Source organism: Amia ocellicauda, chromosome 8, assembly GCF_036373705.1.
Source record: "Amia ocellicauda isolate fAmiCal2 chromosome 8, fAmiCal2.hap1, whole genome shotgun sequence".
Taxonomy (NCBI): domain Eukaryota; kingdom Metazoa; phylum Chordata; class Actinopteri; order Amiiformes; family Amiidae; genus Amia; species Amia ocellicauda.
The window spans coordinates 39,135,552-39,161,942 of record NC_089857.1 but is presented as its reverse complement, the minus strand read 5'-3'; the positions used below and the strand labels follow the sequence as shown (position 1 = coordinate 39,161,942).

General features: G+C 37.6%; 1 protein-coding gene across 1 annotated transcript in view; it reads right to left on the bottom strand.

The window, feature by feature from the left end:
* megf10 (multiple EGF-like-domains 10) overlaps nt 1–26,041 on the bottom strand; it is a 60,007-nt gene extending 33,966 nt beyond the window's left edge. Inside the window, exons 1-5 of the mRNA XM_066711357.1 lie at nt 25,737–26,041; nt 13,217–13,349; nt 9,567–9,668; nt 9,025–9,125; nt 5,772–5,864 (exon numbers count right to left, since the gene is read on the bottom strand). Coding sequence (XP_066567454.1) covers nt 5,772–5,864; nt 9,025–9,125; nt 9,567–9,668; nt 13,217–13,332 — 412 coding nt within the window. The 5' untranslated portion in view covers nt 13,333–13,349; nt 25,737–26,041. The remainder of the gene's footprint in view (nt 1–5,771; nt 5,865–9,024; nt 9,126–9,566; nt 9,669–13,216; nt 13,350–25,736) is intronic.
* Between the last annotated feature and the right edge of the window lie 350 nt (nt 26,042–26,391).

Below are 26,391 nucleotides of genomic sequence, written 5' to 3'. Positions count from 1 at the left end.
GTTTTAAAAAATAATGCACCTGAAAGCACTGGGGAATTATATGAGTAAGAGAACAAGTCAGATGGGGAAGAATTTTTTTCATATGTTCCCTGAAATTCCACATATAATAAGCAATTAAGTTCATTTATCAGGTACTTCTGCCTGTACATAGTTGAGGAAGCACAGTCATGCAGATTTACTTGGCTGTAGATGATCTTAATGCATCTGGTGGAGAACATAGAGTATGGAGGGTCCGTTATTGGCTGGCACAGTGACTGACAAAGCCCAGCAGAGAATAGCAGCTGCTAATCTGCTAAAATGGACACCCTTTAAAGTAACTGCTGTCCTCTGGTTACAGACTGGCAGCTTGGTTTAACTACGGAACTAGAGAATGCAGTATAAAATTCAAGAAAATAAAACTATCATGGACATTTTTAAGTGAATGTCTAGAATTGCATTCAAACACACAAAAAAAGCTATAGTAGATGCACCATGTATGCTGTTTTTCTGGTTTATAATTTATAATTCCACACACAACAATGCTGTGGGTTTTGTGATTGCCATTTGGCATCCGGCATATATTTGTGTGTTAAAAAATGTTACAATTGCAATTCTGTGAGGTTTGTGCAGGACAGGCAATTAAAAAAGCAATGGTAAACATAAGGTAGCCAGAAATGGTAGGCAAACCGAAAAAAGGAAGCAAAGTATGCTGATAAAAAAGAAAACATATACTCTCCTCTTTTCTATATAATGGCTACATTTTTTCTTCTTATATGTTTCTATACCGATGGATAGATAGTTAGCTAGATAGACAGGCAGACAGATATTTTCGTAATTTATTTTTTGTGAGTGTAAGGTATCCAAGTTAACTTGTTCCACTGGAATTGATAGACAACAGCAAAAAAAAGAAAGACGTTGGCAGCTGAGTCAGTGAACCAATAAAAATCCTTGATATTATTAGTTTTAAGATCATAAAAGGCTTGACATGAAAGTGTCAGTTATTTCACAAAAACATGTTCCCTAGTAATTCTATCTGCCAGCTGTTCTGACAGAGTTGGCCAGACCCTTACTCCAGACCCAGGGAGGTAATATTTCTCCATGTATTTAATATCATCCTTCCTCACTGGAGCTGTACTAAGCAACAACACATTAAAATATGACACTGTTAGAGTATTTTAGAGGGATATTTAGTGTGTTGGGGACCATTTAAAACTACACCACAGTAACTCCACAATTTGTATAATAATAGCACATGCATTATTCTCACCAGGCATCTGCAATTTCATCTAACTGCCAGTGAATTAAGAAACATCTTATCTTAATTATCATTGCACCTTTGTTGCATCACAGATTTAAAGGTTGGGTGACAATATACAGAATTACTAAAATGCATTGCCTCATTTTCATGCAGGTTGCTGACTCTTGTGATGGGTTCCTTATTTCTTGCTTGCTACCCAGTGCCAGTGACAGAATTGTCCTATCACAGAAAAGAGCAGGGAAAGAGAATGTGTAAGCAACACTTTAAAAGTCCAAAAATAAATAAATAAAGGAAACAGCAGATGGATTGAATTTGATCTGAAAGAGTTAAGTAATAGACATAATACTACTGAAGCAGTAAGACAAAGTGAGCATGTTGTATGCAAATACATTTCTCCCCCTGCCCTCCTCCCTCCTTCATTTCCCCTTTCTTTCCGATGAAAGACTTTCTCCGTGGTTTCTGATACTCTCAGCACAGCGGGGGGATGCACAGAAGACTACATTATTAAAGAGATTTAAAGCCCAGGCAGTTTCCCCAGGAGTTTGTATGCTATTGTACTTCCCAATTCTTATTCACTATGCATTGCCCATGATCGGCCTAACGCAGCACCAGAAGTTCAAAGCAGGATGCTTCCGGACTCCTGGATGAATATTGAGATACGATTTTGGCTGACATTAACTAGTTCACAACCCATTGCAATTTTAAACCAAGTGAATTCAAATCCCCAAAACAAGAAGTGGCACAACACTAAAGAGGTCTACTGCAGGGCAGTATTGTTTTTCAGGTCAGTATTTACAGACTTGGGGCTGTATTCATATAGGGTTAACGGCAATTCCCAATATCCCACCTTCTTTAAAGATAAGAATGAAGTATGACTTGCATCATTATGGGGACATACAGGTTAACATAAATATGCTGCCAACGAATGAGTCCTTTTTCTGTTTATTTTACAGTTTATATGAACCTTTGTCAGAAATATTGCAGTCAATTGCGAATTTGTTCACGTACACTTTCACTTCATGAACGTAACCCTTGGTTGCTTACTGACCAAGGGACACAATTTCATATAGAGATTGATAGCCTCAGCAGCTGGCCATGGTGTTGATTTAAAAGGATGGACCTGAATGTATAGTCTTGCTTTAAGATGCAATTCTAGATGGGCGTGATATTAGCACCCTGAAGAGTTACAATCATCATGTCATTAACAAATAAATATACAAGCTAGAATGATGATCCAAGACCCCGGCCCCATAAGAAGAAATAGTACTGTGCTGGTTCACCCATTTCAGCCATTCATCCATCTTGGCCCCTCTTTGAGGACAGTGAATTGCCATTTGAGTATCTTGTTCTCTTTCCACAAACTAGCTTGCTTTCTAAATCATGAGGTCTATACCCTGGGGTGCTTTCTTACATTTCTTTTTTTTTTGTTCACTCTTTTTCTGTGGGCCAGAGATTTTTCATCTTCTTTTTTTTAACACCACACAATAAGCTATCTTTTTGTCAGAGTTCTTTGACCCGTGTGCTGGGAGGAACAATAGGTCTGGCTTTTCAGGCTTTTGATGGAAAGAAAGTCATATTGCATTTCACATTCAAATTGTGCACCAAGCACTCTAAAGTAGGCCTTTTTCTCTGGCCTGAGCCGAAACCAATGGGCACACGTCCCAATCTCAAAACGAACTGCAAGGCTTTGGGTCTCACTGTGTCCAGCTGCACAGTAAGTAGCTTCTGTTACAGTACTACATGATGCATTTTATCTTTTCAAAGATACAAGATATGAAATAGCAAACCTACAAGTTCTTTGTTCTGGATATACTATACATCTGTAACAATTAAATAAATACTTCATAAAGACAATTTATTTTGGTATTACATATACACGTTTATCGAGCAACTCTGCTTAAAAACTGACTCCTTTTCAACTAGTTGGAGGAGGAAAGAAATTGTGTGGCATTGCTTTTTCAGCACAACCAACATAACCCATTACACTCCTCCTAAAGCTTGCACCATTTTTGTTGCACCGAGTCTTTCGTTTGGCTACATGGTGTATTATAGCTTTCCAGGCAATCAAGCACAGTAGCAATGACAGTGTCTGATAGGATCCCCAGGTCAGTCACTACAGGAAACGGCCTTAGGCTGCTACATGTGAATAACTCATATTGACTTATGTGTGGTGTGTTGTCAATACATCTTTATTTCAGCAATCAAATTCTTACATGTCCATCGCACTCTAACTAGGTTCCTGTCAAATCACTAACATAGGAAATGTTCAGTGGTGTCTGGGAAATTGCGAGTTACAAAGACGATCTGTTTGGAGGATACAGCGTCATTTTGCCTTTAAGGTTAGTTTTGGTTTATTTAATTGATTTCAAAAGAGATGACGCCAAAAGTGAGAATACACTAATGACACTGAGACCTGGAAGAACGACGTGAGACAGCTGAATGAGCTTAAGCCGATTACACGCCTGATGCTGGGGTTTTCACATTTAGGAAGGCTTCTTCTGGTCTAAATATTTTCTCCACACCTATTAACATGTTACCAGTGTAGCCTGGAGAGCTACTTTAGGGACCCAAGCTTTGGTTTCACAGACTAATTTATTACCATAAAGAACGATTTGAACAGTTCTCGGGCACAGGCCACAAGAAAATGGACTAGGATGTCAACCTCAGACATTTAGGCTCAAAGTGTTTTTTTCTTCTTCTACTGGCTTGTGTTGAATGAGACTTTGTACCTCTTATAATGTAATATAAATATCCTCATGGAGAGGAGAAAGAAACCATGAAACAAAAGAAACTACCACAATCTAGTGAGTCAACGTTTACTTTTTATTTTCTGTAACTCTTTAAAAAGCAGAAACCTTCTTTCCCAAAACTCTTCATGGCCTGTATATATACACTCATTCGCTAAACTAGTTACCAGCTCAAAACTACAGATTATTATAGCCAATATAGGGACTCATGCCTGTAGAACTTGATATAAAATTATTTAATTTACATTTTTCTTCAACTATTTATCAGGTGAACCAATGTCTGTTTACAACAGCACTCACAAAGTAAAGAAAGAAAAAGATGATTCAATAGTAAAATTCAAAGTAACTTAAGAGCAGAACAAATTAATATAATTTTCTTCTTTATACTGAGGAAAAAACATTGCTGAAATAGATGTTTTTATTGCAACAAACTTGTAGGGCTCCCTGTTTGTCAAGAAAATAAATCCTCCTGCTCTATTCAGAGCCACAGCTTCCAAAAGCTTTCAGATGGAGAGATGCCATGTTGGCTTTTATGTTTCAGTTGAACTGAAATACTCAACCATTTTGAAAACAACCTGTGACTGTCATGTAATGAAAAATGGATAAACACATCAAGCGAATGACATACTGTTACACAGTTCACCGCAGCTGAAAGACAGAACAAAAAAGAAACTGTGCCATTAGCAATTGCCTAACTTCTTTCAATACTGTACCTTCGTCGAGACAGCCAGAAGAGGGGTATGAATTCGAAATTAAATCAAAGTGCCTTCTTCCCTAATTTATGCATGCCAGGTTGCTGGATTGCTTCCAAAAGGCAGTGTCTGATATTCAGCTTTAGAAGCATGTGAACACAAATCGCATTCCTCTCTAATTCCAAGCAAAGCAACAAGACCAGCACAGAACAAATCTTACCAGGTCAAACTGGCAACTCTGTCCTGTTAAGACAACACAGGCTCTTAGTTAATCCCAAGAGATCTTACAGTTTCAGACATAACAATAACGCTTTCATTCGTCTTTGTAACATGAGACTCCCAGTGAGGGCTTATGCAGAAACTGTGCACCACTATCTACTAGGAAAACTACATCTCAAAGGTAAAACAAACTTTTCTGTGTTTGTAAAATGACCCATAAAAACACATTTAACCATTTGATGATCCAAGAACAATGCTTATACAACTCAATTTTGTCAGATTCTCGGCAGGGGACAACAGTGCCCAGACTTGACTGCTTCCAGCTGGCCTGATTTTTTTAGTCTCTTCAAAGGGCTTTCACGTTTTCTTTATACCAATAACCCACAGTTAAAAATTCTAGCGGACAAGGTGCTTAATTGTGACTTGCAATTTTCTTACTGCTGTACTTTGACAATTATTCCAAATAGGCAATTCACTCCTTGATGGGCAATGCTGATTTAATTGTAAAGACTCAAACGTGCCCATATTGATGTTGCTCTGTAGTTCGACGCACAGAGGCTAAGGAGCTGGATCAATCTGGAGTGGCTGGTGAAAAAAAAGAAGGGCAGCTTTTAAGTGTGAGCCACTTAAAAAAAATGAGTGCCTACAGACATTCCCCAGACTTGAGAAAAGACCTTGCAAACGCATTGCCAAGTCCCCATAATTCTCATAAAGCCAACGGAGACTTCATCGTTGGAAGCACGGGGGGAGGGGAGCAAGACGTGTTTACTGCGGTGGTGGCTTCCCTCTCTTTTAGCTAATCCCACAGTCTGCCCCTGTGGCACGGATGGAAATGTAGGCACACTGTGAGACAGACAACAGCAGGTGAAGACTTACCACTGGAGCAGTTGGGTCCACCCCAGCCGGGCTCACACTGACAGGTGTTGGGAGCAATACAACGGCCATGGACACATTTATCAGTACAGTGAGCTGGAACATGGAAAAGTGGGGGTGGGGGGTGAGGAGAGAGAGAACAAGGGGAAAGTGAGGTCAAATTACATGCTTTCACACACAAGTATAGCAGCTTCTAGAGTCAGGATTGAAAAAGAAAACAGGATTTACACCAGGGGCCCGGTATACCAACATGCCACAGATACCCTGACTAACACAGGCAAACCACGTGGTCCAGTGGTGGATGAAGTCAAAAACTTTACGCAGGTTAGAAGAAACTATGAATTAACTTCCTTGCACCAGATAAACTGGCTTCTTTCTTTAATCACTACTTGAGTATGGGCAATTGAGCAGCAGGGTTGTGAAATGCAGAATCTGAATTGTTTTGGCTCCAATAAATTTGTCAACATATATTCCTCACAACTTTATATTAACCAACATATACGCTTAGTAGGACACAGTTTTCAGTTAAATATCTGTTTGTGTCCTCTTTTTCATGCATTACACATTTTTAAAGTGTATACTTGCTAAAAATTATTCCTTAAAAAAAGAAGGCAGACATAATGATCTTATTATCTCACTTAATATCTTAACACTTATTACCTCACCTATATTTATATTCAGTTGTATATTTATTTTTCATTGACTGGAAATCTGTTTTACTGTGTATTATTGCTATCCAACTAGAAATGTTGCAATGCAATTTAACACTTTAATGGTCACATTGTTTAGCCTGAGATTTACATGGTGCCTGTGAATAGTTTGGCTGTACTCCGTAGTAAGAGAGCACAGTATAATCAATGTAGCTCATCCAACCAGAGGTTTTGACTCGTGATTAATACCAGGCTGGAGGCAGAAAAGAGCTACAGTCTAAATTGAATGAGATTGATTGGGAACAGAGCTCAGAGGTATCCCAGCTGACCTTTTACAGCAAGTAGTGCATCTAAAAAATCTAGATATCTGAACCAATGATCATTGCCATCTTAGATACTTCTACAGAACTGAACAATTCATTTTTTGTTGTTCCAAGAGAATACTGCACATTGCATGGGGGGGGGGGGGATTTCACTTTTGTCCCACTGACTGACAGCCTTATTAGTCTGAACATCTGTGTTCATTTATATAGATATACATTCTGTGTGACATTTACAGCTTCACACATTCTCCAACAAAATACATTCTTCAGAAGCTGGCTAGGATGTGGTAACTTGCGCTATGCAAGGGGAGCAGCAGTGTATCTTTATTAGAGCTGAATTGAGCAGAATTTTGTTGAGTGTTTTCAGCAAGCAGCGAACATAACAAGCATCCTCTGAAACATGTATACTCACTCTGCAAGTCCACAGCACCAACCACAGAGCTATAGCATCACGAGGAGGACTAATGCATCTCACTGGTGTCTTTTCCAGCAGTATCTTGCACCTCGGGGTATCTGACACAATTCAGATTCAAACCACCCCTGTCTAGACAACAGAATTCAACCTGCGATCCTGGTAGAGGCTTTAACCAGCTGAGGGACTGTCAACATGTGATTCTAATGTCATTGGCAGTGAAGTCCTGGTTCCCTCTCCCTCACTCTTCATATGTAAAAGTAGCATCAAAAAATGTATCTAAGCTAATGCTTAACCTTCAGGGTAGCTGGATTTAGCAGTAAAAGTTCACAATTGCGTATATCCTTCTAAATTAATTTGGATCAATCATGCTCACTAATTTAGCCTCATACATAGTTGTGTCTTTAAAACTGAGCATGAAATTCAATTTTCCATAAGGAAATCTGTTTGTAACTGGCATGAAACCCCACATTACTCACTAAACTCCACATATTTATCAAAAAAGGCTCTCAGAAAACTGATGTGGTTTTCACAGGGTTCTCATGCATCCTCTGTGTTTCTTTTGTGGTTGATAGTGTGGAGGCTGGATTGAAAACTAAAGCTTGTTCAAAACTGGAGGCTTCAAATTCAAGGAGGTTCTGAGAGGCCAAGATTAATGTGCAAGATGTTAGGAGAGGTTTATAGCACATCAACTCCAGCCACAGTTCATGTAACAGTGTTTACATGTTTAGATCTAAAGACATTAAGGGTCAAATAATGTTTCCTTACATCCAAAGAACACGAAAAAACATTTGGTCTTGCCTTTTGTGCAGTTAATAATAGAAGAGAAAGAAGTTAACTTTTTACAAATTCCACAAGTAATACTGTTCATCATTTTGCTGGACTTGATGGGCTTGCAGCTAGGTCATTTACCCTGGCATGGTTTAATAACTTTAATGTGCCAATTTAATTTGAATCGGATGTAAATTCCTTCAACTTGGGCATCAAGATACAGATAGTTAAACACTGAGGGTCTACTTTCAAAGCAAACATTTAATATAGAAAGAAAGGCAATGTGTAGCTTTTGGGGTATAAATATGAAACAAATAAACATGAAAAGCAGGGAAGAAGCTCTTGTATGAGCTACAGAAGGAGGATTTTAGATATGTGCCTTTATAAAAGCAACTGACTAGCATATAAGCAGTTGATTGATTGGCCTGCAATACCTAAGTATGTTTAAGCATTATATATCTGTCAGAGAAGCCTGAAACAAAATCCTGCTGATCTAAATATCTTTCTACAGCAAGATCTTCCCAAGTCCAGCAGGGCTTATGTGACAGCAAAAGGCTGAGCAGGTCATTTAACCCAGGGCCACAGGTGACTGCTGTGAAGGGGCTTCCTCTATAAAGGTTCAGTTCGACAAAGAAATGTCTCAGCACCCAAAATAAACCAAACTGTAGTGGTAAACATCTGCCTCCCAAGACAATTTCCTTCATCCTTAAACAAGAGCTACAAACGTGAGGATTTTTATCTTTGTGATGTTATTCAAACTTTGATTTCCTCTTCTAAATTTATACTTTGAAAATAATCACCTACAAGGGCATCCATCTGCTTTTATTTAATGTGCAATCTGCAAGAGCATTCATGTTTGTTTCTTGATTTTGAAAATGATTACAGCCCAGAACCACTGAGAGCACAATCTTTCTGATCACACCTTCTGTGTTGATCGTATTACAGTTAGTTTGTAGAGTATTTTAAAGGCATTTAAAGGCCTGTTTTTAAATAATTTGCCTGATATCTCTTCAACTCTTCAATATTCTAGGCATGATTATCTTAAAAAAACTGACTGTGTGCACGTGTGGTTTTACTTGTGTGCTGTATGATGTACTTACGGATGCACATCTCTCTGCTTTCATAGAAACCAGCACAGCACTGTGATTTCCGTCGGTACATTGTCTTTTCCCCTCGTCTGTAGGCCGTCCTGTAGCTTACCCTGGAAGAAGAGAAAAGGAGAAATTAGCAAAACCAGTAATTAGTTCTGACTGAATATATCTGGCTTGGTAATAAGCTTTCTTTCAAAGAAAAGCAAGACAAACATTTTAAACAAAATGTAAAAAATAAGTATGTGATTTGGCTTAATATCACAATTACATCATCCAATTGTTTTTCTCTAAGTCAAAATTATTATACACATTATTTATTGTACTGCTTCCAGAAATGTTTAGATATTATTTTTATTATATTTCGATGTGGCAAACATTACTGTTCAACTCAATCATGTACTGTATGTATCTGAACTGAATTTGTGTATGTTAGTGATTCAGTAAAATGTTATTAAAAATGCTTCTGCAAATTGGATCTAGCCAACTACAAATATATATGAATGTTTTACAACTAAAAGCAGTGCAGACGGATACTTTCTCCCAATTCTTACCTGTGTCTTGTACATTTGAACCAGTTAAGGATGTCCGTGCAGCTCGTATAGTATATCTGATCAAAGGGGTGTGCGTAGGACTCTTGAACAATAATAGAATAGCTGGGTAGAGAAAATTGCATATTGAGTTACTTCAACATATTTATATTTAAGTGTGTGTGGTCTCATAACTCATCATGATACATATAAATATATAATGATAAGACCATTTAGAGGTTTAATCACCAAGCCATTAAGGATCACCAGAAGGTATTGAATATCAAATGCTTTGATTGCTCTGGTGGAATGTTCTTCAATGTTGAACTGTTGAGTGTTGGGCAAGATCAGTCCACACCATCCTTAGTTTATAGAAATTGTAAAATTTAACTGAACAGTAAAACATATGCATGTGAATCTAAACATGCAGAGTTTGACTTTAAAATATTTTCTGATATCATGGATTCATTCTTGTATGATGATTTATTTTAATTTGTGAAGAATTTTGTATTTTGTAAATATTTTTCAAGTGAATCATAGACAAGGCTTTGTATACTGTTTGAATGCATTTGTTTTTTTATTAGTTTCTTTCATAGTGACTTATTAATAATACTTAATGACAATCCATTTCTCTCAGTGTTAGCCTGGTTTCACAGACCCAGATTAGTACTTGCACTGCCCCATGTTATTCCAGGTGGGATACTGGAAGACTAGTGCTCATCAAAAGTCTGTGAAAACAGCTGTTCATGTTTAGACACGAGATGCTCCCCAGGTTCTTCAAATACTATCAGGATGCTGAATCTAAGCCAATGCTCTTCAACTCTTCAGTTCCTGACAGGATCAACTGCTTTTTAATGACAGAATAATTCAGTGGAGTGGGTTTCCCAATTCAGGACTGTGAATCTGTTAAGCTTTTCAAGATAAACAAGTAATACAAACATGGAGTAGGAACTTATTATTTATTAAATAAGTATGTTTGCCATCATATACATGCCCTATATATCCATACCAGTTACAATGATGACATACATATCGTATATACACTAAAGATTTATAGATGCATCCTTGAGTTGCTGGTGAAGGGTTGTATTGAGTGTGGTATGTGAAAGACTTTTATACATTTTACTAAGCTGAGCAAAGCCTTAATAACAAACTGTAAAAATAAAATGTTTCGTATTATTTTTTCATGGAGAGTTAAAATGCAACAGCTGCTCACATAACTCAGACAGTGTGAAAACAATCTATCTGGGAAAACCTACTTTTATCTTTGTTCTTTTAAATCTGCTGTTTTAATGGATTTCACAGCCGTTCCTTATTTTGTTAATGGGAATCTGTTGTCCTTTTTTCAAACAGTTTTTTTTTTCCAAGGGTTCGATTTAGATTATCTGATAACAACTTAATCATTCCTGATATGCTTTATGATATGATATGATATGATATGATATGATATGATATGATAAGTTTCCACTTGCATCACATTCTACAATCTAATCTTTATGGGATCAAATCAATAAAATAAAATATTTACCACCACAGTCTGTAAAGCTGCTTTTATTCAGTGGAGACAAACACCTTTTGAAATTGCAGACATTCACCCATGTCCAGACTAGTCATTAAGAGTCCCAGGGGGCATTTTAACATTTTAGACTAGTTACATTGGGAGTTTTATGAAAAAAGACACCACAACTTTAATGTCACTGAAAATACTTGAGTGAATACCTATGGGAATATTTATGTATCAGAAAATGACAATTATGCCTTAATGACACTATTTGCGATTACTTTTGTCACATGTACTGCACAGATTGTCAAATGTTGTTTGATTTTGACCAAACCCCAAGCACTGTTAGCACCAGGCAATGTTTAACATATCAGTTGCCTTGTTATTTGTAGTGTTGTATTCACAATATACAGAAACACCTTTCATTAAGTTAACATTCAAAATGCCACAATTTATGTCTGACAAATTAATGAATAGTATTAATATACAAGTTGTAGCTGAAAGTATTCACACGTTATTATGTGATTAATTAAGTTTAGTAAATATTACTCATTAAACTATATTTATTTATCACTGATATACACTGATTGGCCACTTTATTAGGTACACCAATCTAATACCAATTTTCTCCCCCTTTTGCCCTCAGAACAGCCTGTATTTGTCGGAGCATGGACTCAACAAGGTGTTGAGAGGGATGCTGGCCCATGTTGACTCCATTGCTTCCCATAGTTGTTGCAAATTGTCCAGTAGTGCACCTCTACTCCGAATAACTCGTTCCATCTCATCCCACAGATGCTGGATTGGATTGAGATTGCTGAATGGGGAGGCCACAGCAGTGAGCTGATTTCACTTTCAGGTGCCCGGAACCACTCCTGGACAATCCTAGCCTTGGTGCATGGATCATCCTGCTGAAAAAACCCATTCACAGATGGATACACTGTTGCCATGGAGGGATGTACCTGCTGGGCAATGATGTTCAGATATCCTGTGGCATTCAAACGTTGCTCCACTCCTATCAAGGGACCCACTGTGTGCCATAAAAACACACCCCACACCATCACGCCACCACCGCTAGCCTGCATTTTTGACAGCCAGCAGGATGGATCCATGGACTCCTGCAGGTTTCACCATATCCGGGTCCTCTCATCAGCATGACACGGCAGGATGTTTTTCAAATCCTCCATTGTCCAGTGTTTGTGTTGCTTAGCTCACTGTAAACGTAGTTTCTTGTCTTTCGCTGACATGAGTGGACTCTACTTACTGTGACAAGGTACAACAAGTTGTGGGTTCCGATACGCCTCTTGGCACCATGTCAGCTGTTATTTGGGTGACTGTAGAGCCTCTCTGTTACTCTGCACAAGTCATGTCAGCCTGTTAGCCTCTTTCATGGAAAGCAAACGTGTACCTAATAAAGTGGCCATTCAGTGAATTTGATTACCACTAACCTAGAGAAAACTAAAGATTACATACAGTTGACTGCAATTCTCTGTTGTAAAAATGTCAGGCCCTTTAGGATTTAATAACATAGCTGTTGTTTTCTCCGCACACCAGGCACAGCAATGATACACGTTAGCCCACTAATCCACACTCAGTTAGGCAACAGATTTCCTCAAGAGTGCCACAGACCTTGCAGGGAAAAAAGCACACTTGTTCCCCTTTGGCAATTCTGCTCCATCTGACCGTGTCGAGGAACAAAATAACAGGGCGAGGATTTTTCAGCAGATGCAGAACTCAACATGTGGCACAGTCATTCTTCAAATTCAGCTGTTAAATTTGAATTTAAACATGTGTCCCTTCCTTTTCATTTACTGTTCCAAAAAAAAAAAAACGAATTGTGTGCTTCTTTAATGTGTCAGCCTCAAGCAGAATATTGTGCCTTCAGCAAACCCTGCCTTGTCCTATTCCGTTCTATTTTATATTATGTTTGTTTCAGGAACTGCTTGACTGATAAAACAAATGATCTTACAGGAAATTTTCAAACTGTAAATATAGTGTAAGATATGTGCATAGGTACAAATCCCCACCACCCATCTCTGTGTGGTTCATTGGTTGCATCCAAATGTTTAACCACTAACTTATATCGAACCACAGCCTGAAAATAAAACGCTTTTATTTAAGCAGCAGGGTCCCTAATCAAACATGCCAGAGTATGTTATGTCTTATGAGTGCTTACCTTTCCCAGTGGCTGCAAACATTTGGATCTTCAAGGTTCAGTGATGATGTTGCCTCCATTAAGTAGCATGTTAATGCAATTAAGAGCGACCCACGATGGTGTATAAAAGGGACCATCTTTTCAGGTGTTAAACCTGCAACAAGAAGCATTGAAAATGTATTAAAAACATTACATGTGAAGATCTGATATAAAAATGCTCACGTTGAGGTTGTTTTTTCTCATCAAAAATGGCGCTGTCACCAAGTAGTAAACAGACCCTTGGTACTGTATTATGCAGCTACCTGGCAGCCCCAATCACGCCACGGTGAAGCTTCAAACCGAGTCAACACGGTCTCTGCAGTGCAAATAGTAAACCAGATGCTGGTAGGCTACATAATCTATGAAATTATTCCTAAATATGGAGGCAAGGCCAGACCCTCTGACAAAGAGATGAAGGATATGGTCCCAACAGAATACTCTCAGAGCCCCCAGACTGCCAGTGTCAGTCACTTGGAGGTCTGTGTAAACATCGGTGCTGATTATGTGTGCTCAAGCACTTACAGATGGCCCTCCAGAAGAGCTATCGAACCCAGGCAGAGGGGAGGTGTCTCGCCTCAGTTCAGCTTCTCCGCACTAGGCTGCCTCTTTTTTCAACTCCCACAAAGGCAGGATATCAACAGAATCAGGGAGTCTTGTGTGTTTCAACATCATGCCAGCGTGCAAGACGTCTTCCTGATGTCAAACAACCACCAGTGATCAAGCCAGACAATGTGCGTGTTTTCATTTTTCCACAGAGGACAATTTAGATCTGTACTGCTACCTTATAATCCCTGAAATCGAAACAAAAAGGTAACAGGAAAGGATTTAGCTACAGGGTACCCTACACTATGGAACACACTGCCCATCCCATGGACAGGACTGTCTCATACTTTAAATCCAGCCTGAAAACACACCTCTTAAATTTGTCTAACCTTTTAAATTTTTACTGCTTTAGGTTGCCATGTGAGAAGGAAAAAAACAAATGTGTGTACTGTACTGTACATAAGTGGCTCTGAAACCTGGTTACTAAATACAAAAATGTTACAGAAACTGCAGACAACACAAAGAAGCATGAAAAGACATATGCTTGGAATAACAAAATATGTTTGGAAAATAAATGAATGGATGCAAGAACAAACCAAAATATTTGACATCACTAAAAGACTGACAATGTTAAAATGGCAATTTGCTGGACACATTGCAAGAAGACCAGATTAATGGTTGGCAAAGGAAGATATCGAATGGATCCCAAGAGATGAAAATGGACCTAGAAGAAGACCACATATAAGACCTAGACACTGGAGTCCTCCTAACTGTCCAGAGCACATACCCCAACAGACATGAGATGCTGGATCCTGGACAACATTTGCCTACATTAGCTGGATTATGACATTGACCCAAAAGATGATTAACTCCTCCCTGATGGCTAACTGACCCAACCTGTCCTTTAAAGACAGCTTTAACCTGACACACTCACTCCGCTCTCATGACTCTTCTCAACATTAACTAGCTACCTGGAGGGGAGGCAAACCATTGGGCCTTGGACCCCCAGAGATGTATTTTTGTCATGGGAAGTTATTAGTTTTTCTCTCCAGAGACTGATAGCTATATTGACCTTTATGGTCATTGTGACTGTATTGCAACTGTCTTTGTTTTGTCTTGAGTTTGTGAAGGTGCTCTGTGACAACTTGTTGTAAAAATATGATATCAAACAGAAAACTGATAGAGAAATGTATACAGCTGATCTCATTGAACAAAATAGTTTTTTGCATTTTTCAACTACAGCAACAGCACAATTCAATGTGTTTTAGTGGGGAGGAAATTGCTGCACAACTCATTAGTTCCATACATTGATCTATAGGAAAATCTAATAATAAGACTACTTCAATACAAAGCTGGAATTCTTCAAAGCTTTGTTTGAACTGATCAGCAGGAGTCTATGTGAAATTCTGTTTTCGATTACTGCTTAAGATGGATTTACCACATGGATAAATTAAACCATCTGAGACATCAAAAAGTGCAAGTAAATCCATGAATCTTATCTAATGCACAAGCATGTCTTTATATTTCTATACAATTAGAAAAATACATTTGAGAAAATATCTGTTTGGTCCCCTATTTTCTAATAAAATAATACAATACAATGCAGTTTTCTGAAGGCACAGAGTTATTGCCAATTAACACAAGTCTCTAGACAAAAAACATTTGAGTATCCATTATTTTCCTTCTACTTTTTAAAATAAAATACACAATGTGTATTGGATTAAAATTAACTTCTGTTATAAATATAATTAAAGGATATATTTCCATCTTCTCATTAACACACATTTTACCACAACCAAGCATGCCGATCATGTCTGGATTTTCAGAAGTATAACTATTTCTAAACATGTTTTTTTATATATATATACATTTACATCATAACTGTTGATGTTTATTTTTGTTCCTTCCTTAAGAAGCATTTGCCATTTTGGTCAGGCTCCACCAAACACATGGCAGGAACACAGCAAAGTGTACATTTAGTGAAATCACTAGCTAAAAAATGTTTTAAAGCAATTCATTTAGTTGAAGTTGAAGGTCTTGTAGCCACTTTTCCGAGACTCTTTAACTATGACCACTAACAAATTAGCTATCTTAGAAGATTAAAGTATCAGACTATGTTCAATTGAGTTTTTCTTTGCAGAACAATAAACATTTTTCCCCAGAACCCTCCAGCCACAATTTCATAAGAATCTTTTTTGTATCCGGCATCAAAATCAAGAGCCTGCTATTTTTACATTAGTGTGTGTGTTCTTTTTGTTGCTGTTGTTGAATGCCCAACAATGATTTTTGTGGAGTACATTTTGGTCAATCTTTATGAAGTGTCATCAATATATTTCACAGCTGTGGTACAGTAGGATTCACTTGTTTTTTACCACAGTCCCTTGTGATTCAGCTAATATTTGCTGTTTCAACCATAAAAAGCAGCTGCATAATTATCCACAGGCATCATATTTAAGATAAAGTGCAAAGGACCAGATGACTGCTTAACCAGAACAGGAACTCCATGCAACCACAGTATGTGTTTTTCCTTAACAAAATATTTAAATAATTTTGTGGATCCTTTTTTTGAATTCCTCAGCACACAGTAGCTAAAGGGAGAAACAGGAATTATGAAAACGGGTTGTTTTGAACACCAATAAACTATGCTGCTGTTACTAGCTTCTTGAGAAAGTAGGAACATGACATACAATGTTTGCTTATATAAGTTTTAATCCTGATAAATTTCAACACAAGAACAAAGTGCTATTATAAAATCCCCAGCCTGGCTGCACACTTGCACCTACAAGAAGGCAATATTGAATTGCCAACCATGAACTGTAGTACATTGTAAATGTAAGAAGTTATTATGCTTCCTCTAAAACTATTTATAATAGATTACCTCAAAGTAGGTATTGAGGCATAAAAACTGTATTAACACAGCTTATACAGAGAACATGTACCTTCAGCTGTTATTGAAGTATGGTTATTTATTACAGGAAATTAAATATGAAAAAATATAATTTGAAGGAGGTGGGCAAATTCATCTAATGTGGGCACTGACTGAGCACAATATGGTCTTTATGAATCAAGGGCATCGTTTATCCAAAACATTAAATAGGCCCACAAAATCTCAGAAAAACAATGAGTGTTGTAAATGAATGCTCTAGTACTCTTATTATTTGAAAACTGACAGTGAGAAATGTACCTGTGCCAATCCACAGGCAGATTTAAGAGGCAAGGTATGAGGCATATTGTCAGTGAGTGGCAGTAGGTCTTTATATCCCGCTGCCATTAATGATTAACAAATGCACGTGTCTTGTGCAATTCAATGCAATTCATAACAAGACACCTCAACCATTCAAAGAACAATCATTCTGTCTAAACAGGAATCTGATAAGATTGCACTGATAACGGGTGATGGAAACAGTTATATGAATCAAGAACAGACACTCCAGCTTGCATCAAAAACTGCATTGCCAACTGGAGCAATCTCTAGGAATGTGTTTCACTATATTTTACCCCCACAGAGAGTAAAAGAGGGTATTGTCTTCTGTTCATTATAATAATATAATTAAACAAACCTCCTGCAATAATGTCTCCAACACAAAAAATGTAAAACACATCTAAGATTGTTGTTTTAAACTTATTTAAAGGTCTGCCTTGATGTGTTCAGTTTTATTAAACAGCATTTGCAAACCACCACCTCTGGCCTGGGTATTCATTGCTATTTTGAAGAGGATAATAAGACAAAAAGGAAAACAAACACATTTCCAAATAGCTGAAAACCCTAAACAAAGAAAAGTTATGTTACTTTGTTAAAACATTTAAAATATATATTTCTCACTAGGTATGTTTCATGGCCATTACAATTTACAAGCTCCTGAAAGATTTTAAACAGCCCTGCAGGAAGACAGTAATTCATGTACTTAAATTAATCCAGCATGATACACCAATATGCCAAATAACATATACACTTTGAAAATCAATCAGAAAGTATAGAGGAAAGGGAAAAACAAAGAATAATAAAATAATAAAACATTGTGTCTGTGAGTGTTTTAAAATATGAAATGTAGAGGCCGGGACACAAGATTACTTTCCAAAGTTAACATCTGTAGCAGTCCCTACCCACCCCCACCCTGCCATGATTGACTGTGCAGAGTGTAGGAATCAAAACCTTCGCCAACAATGGCCATATTGTACGAGGCCGGGCCGGGTCCTGATGTCATCACGGCCCTCACCATGTTTTGTCTTGGAAATGAAAAGCTCACTTCCTAATTTCAATTTTGAGACCTCATGTGCTGCAGTTAAATAAATCCCTATTCTCTCACTGATAACACTAAACAATACTCCCCCTGAAATTGGTAGTCCCATCACATCCTGAACTGTGATGCAACCATTCAACGGCCCGGCTGAAAAGCACCTTTTCCCACCCGATGCCTCATTATCCTGGAACCATGCTGTTCCCACCACTTTAATCAATCTCAGTCGTCAACAAATGTATATTTTTGCCCTTTTGTCACAAAAACCTTTACCGTGCAATCCTGGTATCAGCAATGCATATTTCACATTTACCTTGAGCTGATCATAGTTAACTCCTGGGGAGATTAATTCATTCACTCACACAAGTATTTATTTATTTTACTTTTCTATTTAACATTCATAAAACAATAAGGCATTCTATTTTTTACCTCCATATCATTGCCAAACATCTGAACAGTTGGTTCACCAAAAAACCAAAAAGGCACAAAATAAATAATTTTTGCAAAAATGATACTTAATTTTAAGAAACTCCAAAGTGCATCCCAAGGTAAACCTTCTTCTCTTTATGTGCTGGGATGTGAGCACACCGTTATGGATCACACACACATTTTGCACAATTTTCCATATCCTGTGCCTAAATATGAAACAATCATTGCTCCTGCTGCCAGAGCACTGCCAGGTAGACTTGACCCAGAGGGGCTGTTATTTACAATATCTGTGTGGAGTTGGTGGGGGTGGAGAGACAGATTTAAGGCTCACATTTCCTTGGACTAACGGGTCACAGCTGCACAACAAATTTGCAACAACTGTTCCGTGTGTAGACAAGAGGGCCGCTGTCCCCCTGCAAGACAAATACAAGGAGCCTGCCTGTAGGGCGGATTAGGCCGCTGCTAAAAGTCCTTTGATACCACAGGCAATGTGCTCTGGGTGTGTTTACAGGCATCGCAAGAGACTGGATGACACTGCCTCTGATGTGTCTCCAAACACTTGAAGAAGTTACAGTAACGGACTCCAAGGGCTTCAATTTCGTACCACATGCTGTCTACTTGTCAGATCATTAAATTAATCTAAAGTATTTATGCTGGTATAAGCACATTGGTTTGTGTGTTTGCTTGCTTTGTTGTATGCATGCATATTACTTTACCCAATGGTCAGCATGCCAGTATAGACTTTGTTTTTAAGCATAGCATAACTGATTTCTATATTAACAGTGTCACTTACAATCAAAAACTGTCTAAGCAAACATAAGGATAACTGAAGACCCTTTATCATACTCACTATGTGTTTGTGTCTTAAGATTTAGCCTGCTCAAGCATTACATTGGTATAATAATTATGGCTTCAGCAGTTTGGGGGAAGGTGTGTGTTCCACAATTGTTAGCAAGCTCTTACAGTTAAGAATCAATTTACTTTTGTTTTCTGCTTTTATTTACAGCAAAGTTAGGAATAGATGTTTAACTGCAGTTTACTATGTGCAGTTTCATGTCCAACACTCCTTATTTGGGTTACCTATGCTTGGAAAAGCTGTTCTTCACCAGGATCGCTCTGCTGTTCTCTGCCCAGGAAAACATTGACTTTGAAATCAGAGGGCCCGCAGCAGCGCCTGTAACACTGTGACTGCCAGGCGGCTTCTTCACACCTTCCCTAACCAGCATGTGTCGAGACGGGAGGCCTGCGCTCAACATGAAGTACTAAAACCTTTGGGGGCCCACAATAATTATGTAAACATGAAGCCAGAGTCAAGCAACCTTGTGTAAAGACCATAAACTATGGATATATATACATAACTATGTAACGTGATGCCATTTCCCCCTCACATGTAACAAAAGGAGAGCATTTCAGTGTTGTAGGACATTTACAACACAAGCAACGTGGATGGTGAGACTGTTATTTTATTGTTTTTGACTGATATAAATAAAACAGCACTACAAAATGAAGCAACCCCTCAAATGTACAAAGATATCCTACAAACACCTTGATTCAGGTTCAATGACAGGAATGAGTTGTAATCTCACTGATCTTGTCTAAATAATGGGTATGTCCCTGGCTTGCCTAAGGAAATTTGAAGCCCATTCTTATTTCATCCTTGTTACGCATGATTTCAGTACCAACAGCTGTTCTTTCCATACTTGGGTGTCTATATAATGATGACTGATTTCTGTACAGTGAGATCTGTTCCATACATACAGTATATTTTTGTAACTTACTACAGATGTGTTTATGGTTTACTCATTGCTCTAATATTTTGTAAGTCGCCCTGGACATGGGTGTCTGCTACAAAATAAATAATAATAATAATAATAATAATAATAATAATAATGGTGCAAATCATCCATCTTTACATCCTTTTCATTTAATTGGCACATATACCAACGATAATTGTATTTAATAAATATTGTGTCTTTGTCTAGAAACTGCTTTATAACCATGTTAAAAGGTACCTCCTAAGGCTTTACATATGTTTTAAGAAGCACAATGTATATTTATATAGATCTTAAATGTGAGAAATGACATATCAAATTCCCAAGGTTCGAGTAAAAGCACCATTTCCTATTCATATCTGTTCATCTCACTGCTTTTCAAGATACAAATTATGTATCTTTGTAGGCATGTGTTGATTATCAACATAGTAATAAGCAAATAATGAGAAATGGGATTTCAATTCTCAGTAATTCTAAGGGATATACCAAATGAAAATATCAACCTTAATATTAACAAATCGCATGTATAAACCTGTATCCCATCACATTTTAATTTATTGTCAGAAGCAACTTTTTACTACTTATGATAGGTTACAAGTTTGTAAATTGCATTGTGTGGATGGGTCATAGACTTAAGCTAACCTGGGCTAAAAGGACTTTTTAAACACCTTGCCAAAATCTTTAATTTACCCCAGATATATGCAAAAATTCCCCCAAATCTGAATTATGTAGTCTGTCAAATTCCTCTCCATTTTGGAATTCAAAAACAAATGCTTTTATGCCATAGTGAACATTTTGGCTATTGAGTAGGATTATCCAAGCTGAGGAAGGGCAGGAATTGGGTTACAAAATATAATTGCCTGTTTAGCCATGACAGATGACATCTTAATGGCTTTAATTAGGGATTTTAGCTTTGTAAACCTTCACCCCAGTGTTTAATTTAACATGTGAGATTGGACATTCATGAAGCGATGTATCATTAGCGTAAGAGATATTTCAAAGTGTCATCCTCACGGGGGTATTATTGCAAATTCATCTTCATTTAAAGGTCTTTTATAAAAGTAAAAACAAAAACAAAATGTAGGACTACAGTGATAACAGAACCTCCAAAAAACTATATAACAATAGAGATAATATTACAGAGTGGCATTTGCCAGATTTTGTGTTTTTTGGAAAGCTAACAAAAGGTTGAGTGTCTGCCATCTGAGTTGGCTAAGGATTATACACAATTATAATGCTTTGGGAGCACGGATAGAGAGATAATAGCTTGATAGCACTTCAATTGAGAAAAGGGCTTTTACAAAAAGAAATCAAAGAGAAAATTGAGAAAAACAAAGAGCAGGTTGTAGGCATGGATCCCAGTGAAAACTAAGGATAGTCAACCACTGAGATCCTTGGATCCTGGGTATGGAGTAGTGTAGTAGAAATTAAGACTACAAAACAAAAGGCTTCCTTGCAGCAGAAAATTGGATTTTGCTCAGGTTGTTAAACTTCCAAACACAGAATGCGACAGGACCACCAAACGGGCTCGTGAGAAAGTGTGAGCCAGTAAATTCACTGTTTGATTTTCCAGGGGATCAGGCTGCTGTCCTCTTCCATCTGTCCGGTGACCTGGTCCTGCAGCATTGACAGGCCTTCCTTCATCACCCACAGCAGGCTTCGCTCTCGCCCCGGAGGGACCACCCACATGGGGATGAGTCAGTATTTCACTCTCCAGTGATCTCTGGCTTCTCTTTTCAAGACCCACTGTGAGGGTTCCCAATTAGTGCTGAGGTTCGTTCTCTGAACCTCTGTGCAAAACAAGTCCACACATGGCAGTCCCGATACACGTGCAGCCTAAAGCAACTCTCCAGAGGTTGAAAAGTTCCCTGGTCAGCCTATATTAGCATCATGAACTCATAACCCATGCCTAAGAGAGCTACTCTTGAAGGACACCCCTTCAGCTATCTTACTTCTCTCTCTAGAACTGTCTGCTAGTTACTATCAGAGACCCCAACCATCTCACTGTTACAATCTAAACCATCATGCTTTTACTTCTGCTTTTAACCACACTTTGGGGTGTCTGGGCAATTTTTTTGAAAGAGATCTAGATCACTCACATGAAGACATGCAAATCAACATGTGGAGAAACTTCTGTCCATTCTCCATACACTAATCCTTCAGCGAATGCCCCAGTCTTACTGTTATGGGACACCCTGTCCAACTGCCAACGCAGTGTGGTTCTTGGATCATAATGTTGAAAATGTTGAAGTGGTCATCCCAGACAGTCCATATTTAACTTGAATAAAACCAGCCTGCTCAAAGTCCTTGAAAACCATCTAAAGGGAAATATGGACAGACTGCAAATGCTTACTGAAACAATGAATGCTCTAAAGGAGTTCAACATTTAGGGGAAATGCAACAGAGGCCAAGCAGTGATCATCAAACAACACTGTCTCTGCAGCCACAGTAAACGTAATGACCCAGCACTCTATATTTACTTACTGCCTGCTTACTTTTAACGATATATGTTGTTTAACATTGTGTCTTTACTCCTTTGGTTCATAATTTATTCACCTATGAACAGTTCATCTTGTCATGTTTATTTAGTAAAAAAACATGCATGAAAAGAAAAGCACCTGTTTTTGAATGTTTCTTCAGGCATTCCACTATGTACTGATTACTTTTGCAATGGTAGTCATTGGATGAGTCATTAAATCAGCACTATTGCACTGTATACATGTGAAAGGACTGATATGGACAGCAAGGCACATTAAAATGTGCCATTCCTTCTCAGTAGCATTGCATAAACACAATACAGTAGCCCTTTTTAAACACGGGATTGTGACAGAAGGATTCTTGTACAGCAACATGTCTATTCCTGTCAATATTCTGTTGCCAGTAAGCTGAAGTTGGCAGCGTTAACTACAAAAAGAAATTATTATATATAAATGTGTATGTTCAGAAATGTTTATATGCATTTAAATAAAGCCATCTGTAGCAAGCCTCTTTTTTATTTTTATCACACAGACTCATTTCTAAACCTTGTCCTTTGCTAACCCTTTAATTATCAAAAGGAATAATGCTACATCTATTGACCACAGCTGTATGGCTGCCACTCCCAAAAACAAACAGGAATAAATCAGGGCAATCATGTACAGAAGCAGGGTGAAGGGAAGGGATCTCAGCTACCATAAAACACCCAAATATTTCACCCTCAGCAGCCAACCTTGTGTCGGCCTGTCATTATTTTTAACCTGTGTTGTGTCTCTCCCATTGTTTTGCTGACATTAGCAACTATGCATAGAGACATCCAGAAAATGTATGAATTCCACAGTTTCACTAGTTTTTCCATAATTTCACCAATGTTTCACTGCAAGCAGCTAAAGATGGTTTGTTTATTGCTTAAAAATCTAAAGACTAATCTAAAACTAAAACTTTGTTTAAAACTTATGTTTTAATTTTTAAATACAAACAATATATATAAAAATGCGTTTTGCATGATTGAATTAATTTGAGTGCCAAGTCTATTGTGCAGTTTGGCTTGTAGGCTATGATGTAAACCAGGGGTTCCCAATGTCTGGTGATGGAGGGCCAATTTCCAGAAGTTGCATAGGAATAGAAAATTCACCAACAAACAACATATGTCCTAAATCATACTTTTTTTATTTCATATACATTTCTGTTAGGGAACATTTATGAACTGTAATTGTTGTTTTATTATTTTCCCCAAATTACATGTGTAATTTGTAATAGAAAATGTTCAGAAACTGTGAAAATATAGTAAAGGTTCAGAAAAGGGGTGGTTGAAGGTTGGCTTTTGGGGGCCATACCAAACATCCTTGAGGGCCACATCTGGCCCCCTGGCCGCACTTTGGGATCCCCTGATATAAACAAATATATTTGTTTATTTCATTTTAGTGAAGGATTTCTCCATTTATGGAAACAATTCACAAATGTCATACACAGATAGACATGCATACTATACTAAAAGACTGATAAACATACTTTTAAATATATGTCCAGGAAGGTTTACAAAACTAAGAACAAAAAAATGATTGATTTTATTTCTCTAATTGTTCAACAAGAGAGGTTAGAACCACAACTGGTGAGCAAGCATCCCTGATGGTTTCCATTAAGATTATCCTAAATCAGACCAGCATCAAAAGCTATCTGCTATCATTTTCCAGAAGGAGAAGAAAAGATTTTTTCCTGCATTTGCATTTCCCTTGTTTGCCCTGTTGTCTAAAAGTGACCTTAATCTGTACGTTTCTGAAATGTTAAACCTGTTTTGAGTCTCCACATTAAACACAGCTCATTCTTTCTTTCTTTCTTTCTTTCTTTCTTTCTTTCTTTCTTTCTTTCTTTCTTTTCTTCTTTTTTTAAGTTATTTGGCACTGATACAAGCCAGCCATGAGTAATAGACCCTTTGTGAGTCTGTCACATGAACATTGCACTGTTTCAATGACCGTCACTTCAGGCTGAGATGCATGCTTATACACAAACAGGCCTGCCCGTGGTCAGTCTGGCTACATGTATTTTACTAAAATAGTTGATGCCTGTGGCATTTATAGTTTTGGCTCATTTTAATTAATGTTGTACTTTCTTCTATTTTTTTGGGTTTATTCAATAAGAACTTTGTTTTCACACATATCCGTTTCAGATTATAATGTAGGGATACAAACTGTATATATATATAACTTTTTTTTTAACTAAAACAATAACCTGCTTTGTTCAAAACAAAACCTTGATATGACACTAACCATACAAATTGGGAGAAATAAAAGGAAGAAAGCGCAACAGAAAGAAAGAAGACATATTTGTAACAATGTTGTTTTTCTTTAAACTTATTAGCCTTCAGTATTTTTATTTTTATCTCTCAGGCATACCACAGCTCAGATTGAATAATTTATATTAAACTGTTCAAATGTATATAACATATAAACAAACAAAAAGCTTAAGACATAAGCATCAGAGATGTCAAAGATAAAAAGCATTGAATGAATTTAGTGCAATGGCAAAGGGAGTACTACATTCAAATGATTATTTAATTATTTAATTATTATTTAATTAAATGTCATATAATTGGTGTTGCTGTTGTTATTTGTGTGAAGAAGAAGACGATTATATTTGTTTTAGTTAGAAAATTTCCTGCCAGTCTATCTGCATGGTATATCCATATCCAAATTTTATTTTAATTTTAATTGTGGAACTGAAGATATTCATCTTGTAAAAGCGTGTTATATTTTGCGTGAAACCGAAGAACCAAAAAATAACATAAGAACATAAAATGCTGAATTCGTACCAGTTGATGACGAGATGTAATACTTTGCACTTTATACTCTAATCTAATCATTAGAAATGTGTTCGTCAGAAGTGAACAGCAGCACTTGGTACTTTACATATATTTATTAAAGTCTATTTGGTATAAACAACAATAACAACAGTAGTAATAAAACAGTAGCACAAAACACGTGTAATAAAAAGCATGACATCTGGAGGTAACAGGTGACTATGATCCTGAGGATGACGGAGTCCTACCTTGTTTATGCAGATGCTGCTGTCCGCTGCAGGTTCATGAATCCCGTCTCCAGTACTTGAACAAAATCAAAGTATCAAAGTGCGCAGGTACAGGATGCAACGTCTCCAGCGGCTCGATGCGAGACCCATTCAAGCCCACAAATCCTCACAAACCTTGGATATTCACCGGGAGCAAAGGAGACACTACCAAAATGAGCAGATAGGAGCAGGTCCTGAATGAAGCCGCTGCGGCAGTGGGATGCTGTAGACCCCCGCGTCCAGGAGGGCGAAAAGCAACTCGCCCGAAGCAGGCGTCCAGCTCCTCTGTGACGTCATCGGCGCCTCAACCAATCAGGCCGTGAGGACACTTCCAAAAATGTCCAAAGATCTGGGATAAAAATTCTTAATTTCTGATGGGCTTTTCCGATTACTGGATTTGTTTTTTATTATTTATTTATTTATTTGCTTTGTTTGTGTACTAACTGTTTGTGACTGAAAGCTATTTACAATACTTTAAGACATGTTGTCCTCCTTACAATCCAAAATTCTGCATTATATTTCCAAATGTACTATTTGCCTTCTATTGTGTATTTTAAATCAATAATTAAAGGATCGGCTAAACTTAACAGATATTGTTGTCCTTGTTTGGTAATTTATATGTTTATTGCTTCGACTT